Below are 6,499 nucleotides of genomic sequence, written 5' to 3'. Positions count from 1 at the left end.
ACTACATTAAAAAGACCATTCATAAGGAATGAATTTGAGAATTATTTTATTAAGAAAAATATAGTATCATTAACAAAGTAATATGTACATTTAAAAAACTGCTTACAAAATAAATTAAAGATACATTCCATAAATTTAAAAAATATATATATTTAAACTCTAACAAAGGCACTTCTTCGGGATTGGCTTGCAGGCACCACTCTTGTCTGTTAGATAATTTTTAAAATTTGGCTTAGAATACTTTCACAATATTTTGCTTGGAAATTATTTCAGATTGCTTCATTATATGTACAACTTTTGTGCACTCTTTTTTCTTTAATTCTCTTCTTTTGTAAATTTTTGGTATAAAAAGACAAGAAGTGTCAGTACACATGGAAGAAATGTCTCCCTTTTAAACAGAGGTTTACATGCTATAGTGTTCAACTTTTTTCCTTGAAAAAGTTCTCCTTCTACTACACTTTTAGATTCTTTCTTTGAGCAGGGCTCATGTAGTTCCAGCTGAGAATTACTGCCACAAATTCAGTGGTTCAGGCATGAATGCTAAAAAAAGGTCTCCTCCGACATCTGAAGGACAGTACTTCCCCCATATTATAAACCTACGTTAAACAATAAAAGCTTATAAAAATAAGCTAAGAAACCCTTTTATAATTAAAAAAAACTATTAGTGGTCTTTTAAATGTCACAGTTAGAGTTAACAGTTCCATCTACCTAATAAAGATGATTAACTTTGTTGCTGTGAAATGTGACTTTACCGAAGGTTTACTTTGTTTCTATGAAATGCGGCTGAAACGTCTCCACAGTTCTATCAAATATGAGACTTGTTCTAGGCATTTATCTGTTTTGACTTCTCTTTTCCTTCTTTTCTTCATTGTCTGAGTATTATTTATCTGTGGAATAGGAGAAGCAATAGTCAAAATTAATTGTCACTATCTTTGAGTGGCTGGTTATTTTGTCTTCTTTATGCAAATCTCTCAGTCTGTCCCCCAAGACACCTACACACGGCTCCTATGTGCTTTCTCCAGAAGAATGCACTCCTGCCTCTCCACCCAAGTACTTCAAGGCCAAGCACCACCTCCTTCACAAGCCCTCTGCTAATTGCTCAGACATTTCTTTTGGAAATTCTTCTAGTGCTTCAGAGTGTTTTTCACTTAACTTGGCTCTCAATTACCTACTGTTTTATCATGGGTATTCCCTGTAGCACTGAGCACAATGCCTTATAGATAAGAAACACTATTTACTGAATGATTAAATTGATAAATAGCTGATGATTTCATGATCTCCCTGACAAGATCATAAATTCCTCAAGAAAAGGAGTCATCTCATGCCTCTTCATAGATACAATTCAGTAGACCTATTATTTGTACCCAAAGTGCTCCCACCTTCTGCCCCTCCCAACCTCCTAGATGTGCTACAGACACCTGAAGGCTTACTCTGAAGAGGAGTCTAACTGTCAAAAAAAGATTGCAATCGTCTGATATATTCCTTCACCTGAATTACTCTCAAGTAGTGATTGACTGGGCCTCCTAGACACACAGTATTCAGACCAATAAAGTTCACCAGGTTACAAAGCATGGTTACAAAGGCTTACCATCTACAGTCTGCTAAATCATAATTAAATATTATTGGTTTTAGGCTCTCTCCCTTTGGGCTTGGGAGAGGGCTGAAATAAATCACTCCAGACGTTCCCTTTTTCACATGTCCAAACTTATCTAGCCTGTCCTCTATGCTCTTCTTATATGGATGAACATCACTGTGGCCATCTGTAGATTTGCCAGAGTCTCCTTAAGAGAAGGTATAGAGCCAAACAGGTTTTTCATATGGCTGCCTGGTATTGAGCTTCAATCTTCAGTCCCTAAAAACTAACAGCCTTGGTCACCCAGACACTCAGTGTGCAGACTGATAAAGTCCACCGGTTAATAGGCCGCAGTCATACAAATCTGCACTGTCTCTTTTTGTCTTTTTAAAAATTGTCATCAGGAAGATAAATTCCCTGCTTTTCTTGCCTGCTGAAATAAATATTTATTGAGAACTTGTTACATACCAGGCACCGTTCCAAGTGCTTTTACATATATTGACTCATTTAATCCTCATAAACACTCTATATGGGACTTGCTAGTATGATCCTCATTTTGCAGATGAAACTGAACACACAGAGGCTAAGTAATTTATCCAAATTTTCACAGAAGTTAGGGGGCTAGGATTCAAAATCAGGCAGGACTGTGCCCAGACTTCCTGCCCCTAGCTCTGCACTGTTTCCATATTTAAAGTTACACATTCATTCAAATGCACGTAACTGCGTATGCAAAAGGTCCATTATGTAAAGAGAGAGCAATAGCACCCATAGAAGCAATTACGCAAACATGGGGTAGAGATTTAATGTATAATTTAACATTTAAAGAAAGACGTATACAATTATTAAATGATAAGCCCAAGCAATGCTGCTCATAATACTTTGGAATGGATAAGAATCTCATAAAGAGCCCATACACGGGGACTGTGATTTTGAAGGTCTAGCCTGGGTCCCTGGGAATTGGCTTTTGGACAACCACTCTCCCATGCTCGAGAAGCCAGGACATTCTGATATAGGAAGCTCAGTGTTCATACTTTGAAATACTGGCCTAAGGTTTAGAACACAATTCTGCCAAAAGAATCAGAACCCTAGAAACCGATGGGTTTCAATCCAGTTGTCAACGTGGGACTAACCGACAATCTACAGGTTTTACCCGCTCATTTGCCCTTCGAAAGACAGAACCTAAATAAAAATCACAACTCTGCACGGAAGCCCTACTTGAATTCAAGGTTAGCGCCAAGATATTAAAATGCGACCTTCGGATGCATCGGTTTACCTGAATTCCGGAGTAGCCTGAGCACCTGAGGGAGAGCGTAGCATTAGTTTGCTTGGCGAAGGTTTCCTTGGCAAGTGAGGCGCAGCCGTATATGGGTTTAAAGGTAAAGTGCTCGATTTTAACGAGGCAATCCGGCTGCTCGCAGGCGGCAAAATTTACGAGAAAGGAAGAAAACGCCAGGGAGAAAAAAAAAGAGAGTTGATAAGACATGAGTGAAAGGGGCAGCGGGGGCGGGGGGAGGGAGAGGAGCGGGAGACACTACAAAGGCGATTCGAGCAGGAGGAAAGAGGTCTCGGGTGAGCAGAGGAGAAAGAGCCCAAGGAAGGCGAAGGAAGGAGGGGTGTTACACTGCAGAGGGCGCTTAGGGAGAAAGGACTCGCGCTGCTCTCGCTCCGCCCACGTCTGCAGGTCCGAGGGGCAGCGCTGAGAGCGGAGGCTCGCACCCCGCAAGGGGTGCCCCTGACGTCTTTCCCTGGTCCCCGTTCCCAATTTGCCTTTCCTCCCTAGGGTGAGGGGTAGGAGGAGCCTCTCCCGGACTCCCGCTCAGATCCGACAGACTTCCTCACCTTATATTAGAACGGAAGTGGCGTCCCGAGCTGGGCACCGGCGCAGAGGTTTCCCGCAGCCCAGACGTCCCTACTGGGTCAACGTCACCTGGGAGCCCAGCCACCACCTGGGGTTCTACCCACCGCAGGATACCTCCTCCCCGGGATGCCTGGCATCTCTCTGGAGAAAGCCAGAAGCACTAACCACTTACTCACCGCGTCTTCACAGTAGACGAACTTGTTAAACCTGATACTCTTCGTCTGGAAGAAAGAAAAAATAGCATACGACAAAGAGGGTCAAGACTTAAATTCACGGGAGTAATCATCGCCCCACCCCCTTCCATTGTTCCCAGGTTTTAAAGATGCTCTGAAAGCAGTTTCCATTTAGGCACTTGTTTCCTTTGCGTCTGTTTCTGTGTTTGACAAGGTAGTGAAACATATAGGGTCTTCAGATAGTGCCTGCTAGTGTTTGAAACTGGGTATCGAATGATCCTGTCCTAGAGGGAGATCTTCATGCATTTCACACATACATGCTCTATCCAGAAACTAGAATAATCAGGAAAATGATTCCTACTGTATATTAAACAATCTGAAGTACCTTTATCCCACAATGGCATCCTAAAGCATCTAGAAAACTAGAAAGACCTGAAGCGTACATTCTACCAGGCTATCCTCACTGAGTAGGGCTTAGCTCACAAGAATTCCCTCCTCTCTTTCTCTTTCTTTCTCAAGCCCTTAATCTCTGTCTTTCCCCCCCCCCCCCACTAGTGAGGAGGATTTAACAGAGAGTAGACAACCTTGCTGGACACCTATCAATATCTGCTCATCATCAGCATCTGCACATTAATTAGTGTGCCAATTTCTAGGTAGTCAGTTTTGAAGCCAATATATTTCAGTACCACTTGTAAATTTTTTTTTTTGACAAAATGCTGGGCCATGATTATTTTCCAAATTATTTTTCTTTCCTTGAAAGTTAAATTGTAGTGTGTGTGTGCCTACTCTTACAATAAAAATACATTTCAAAAAAGTTTCTTCACTTACCCCATTTATATATACATTCAGTTCTGGATGAATGACGTCCTGGTAAATATCTTTAATATTCTTAAAGTCACAGTCAGTAAAATTGTAGGTTAGCACGAGCTCTACCAGTTGCAAGATGAAGATCTTCCTGAAAAAAACTGAACAAATAATAAGGTATCAGGCAATGTACTTGGAAACCCAATCCCACCCCAGTTTCACACTAAACTCTTTCCACCAACACTGAATTGCTTCTAGAGCTGCAGGGCCTGCCTTAGGGGTAGGTGCCCAGGCACCACTTGTTGCCTCTCATTCCCAGTGCACACGAAGCCCATATTCACCCATATCGTTGCCTTAGGTTGGAGTCTCCCTGATGCTCTAGAGCTTTCTGGCTCCACATATATAACACCTAAACGCCTACGGGCTCTTTTCTCCTAGGCCAATGATTTTCCTTGTGGTCATTCTCTTCCTTTATAGAATTCTAAATTGATGACATGAAAGAAAAAGCCTAGACAAATCTATGGAATTTTAACATTAGTAAAATCATCAGAATTTCCCTCACCTTCCTCCTTTTGTCTTTGCCCTAAACCTTTGATATGTGCCTGAATGTGCTTTAAGAAAGAGATAACCACATCTTTCTCCTACAGGGCTGGTTCTAAGACCAAACCCCTTTCTTGGGAAAAACACCCCAAACAGTAACCACTGTAAAAACTAGGTACCACTGCTCCTGCATGCTGTACACTCTGAGCATTTCCTTTGGCCACCTCCAACTAGTGCTTTTCCTTCTCTGTGGCTACTGAGAAAACGCATGTGCTCACTTAATGGGATACTTTGGAGGGTGGGTGCAGCTTCAGGTTTGGACTGCACTTCCAGACAAAGGCATTAAATATGCATTAGTGACCAGAACCATAGGGGCAGGGACGATAAGAAATTGAAATGAATGGGAAAAGATCTGATGGGCCTCACCCTCAAAAAACTTACTTTCCAAAGCACTTAACCAACTTCGTGAAAGTGCTACTTTTGGGTGACTGGGGCCAACTTAGGGGCTGCAGTCCCTCTAGCAAGTTCTGTAGGTGTTAAGAACTTTTTTTTTTTTTTTTTTTTTTTTGCGATACTTGGGCCTCCCACCGTTGTGGCCTCTCCCGCTGCGGAGCACAGGCTCCGGACGCGCAGGCTCAGCGGCCATGGCTCACGGGCCCAGCCGCTCCGCGGCATGTGGGATCCCTCCGGACCGGGTCACGAACCCGTGTCCCCTGCATCGGCAAGCGGACTCCCAACCACTGCGCCACCAGGGAAGCCCCGGGAAGCCCCTCAAGAACTTTTAAACCCACAAAGTCCACGGTCCTGTCACCTTCACAGCCCCGCTCTTCAGGGCTGCGTTTAGGAACTGGAACTCTAGACGCCAGGATCCCGGCAGACCGCACGGCGCAGTGAGCAGCGAAGCAAGCGGGGCAAGGTGCTGTCCAGCGCGCAGCTCGCCCGGAGGCTCGCACAATTCGTGCGCCCGGCGCCACGGCGCCGAGCCTTAGCCCCACGCTGCGTAGCCTGGACAATTTCGGTCAGCTGGGGCCTGAGCTCCGGCACCTGTTTTAGGGACGGGAGAAGCAACGAGATGGCGGGCTTGGATTTGCCCTCGCAAACTCGTGTGAATCCAGAAAACGGAGTTTAAACGCTGCGAAGTGAGTTAGGGAGAGCTCCCTAGAGGATGCCTAGCCGCCTTCCGTGCTATGACAGCGCCAACAGGGAGTTGAAGGGAAGGAAGACCCAAACCGACGGGGCTGCTGGGGGATGAACCCCTCTCCAGACGAGATTGGCCCGCGCTGCCCCGGGCTCTCCTGACACCCAACTCCCCTCTTGCCCCCCTTCCATCCCCCAACCGCCTTGCGTGTCAGAGCCTGCAGAGTCCAGGTCCTTGGGAAGTTCCTAGGAGTCATCTCCGGAGCCGCCGTGAGCTGCCCAAACAAACAGGGCGCCCCACGTGAGTACTAGCAAATGTCACAGGCCACGCCGAACCTGGGAACATCAGGGGGTGGCGAGCGAAGCAGGAAAAGTACGGAATCGGGGTGGTGGGTGGGGTGAGGACGCGAGCCA

General features: G+C 45.1%; 1 protein-coding gene across 1 annotated transcript; it reads right to left on the bottom strand.

Moving 5' to 3' along the window:
* Window positions 1-770: 770 nt before the first annotated feature.
* Window positions 771-3,056, bottom strand: TSLP (thymic stromal lymphopoietin). Its single transcript, XM_060295443.1, has 2 exons — window positions 2,847-3,056; window positions 771-887 (listed from the first exon to the last, which is right to left on the bottom strand). Exons 1-2 carry the CDS (start codon window positions 3,054-3,056, stop codon window positions 771-773), a joined length of 327 nt encoding a protein of 108 aa, XP_060151426.1.
* Window positions 3,057-6,499: the final 3,443 nt, after the last annotated feature.

Source organism: Globicephala melas, chromosome 3 (assembly GCF_963455315.2).
Source record: "Globicephala melas chromosome 3, mGloMel1.2, whole genome shotgun sequence".
Taxonomy (NCBI): Eukaryota; Metazoa; Chordata; class Mammalia; order Artiodactyla; family Delphinidae; genus Globicephala; species Globicephala melas.
This window is presented reverse-complemented; position numbering and strand designations above follow the sequence as displayed.

Coding starts and splice junctions, on each gene's coding strand:
- TSLP (XM_060295443.1), bottom strand. CDS start 3,056: ATGTCTTATCAACTCTCTTTTTTTTTCTCCCTGGCGTTTTCTTCCTTT. Junction 888..2,846: donor CAGGCTACTCCGGAATTCAG/GTAAACCGATGC, acceptor CCTATTCCACAG/ATAAATAATACTCAGACAAT.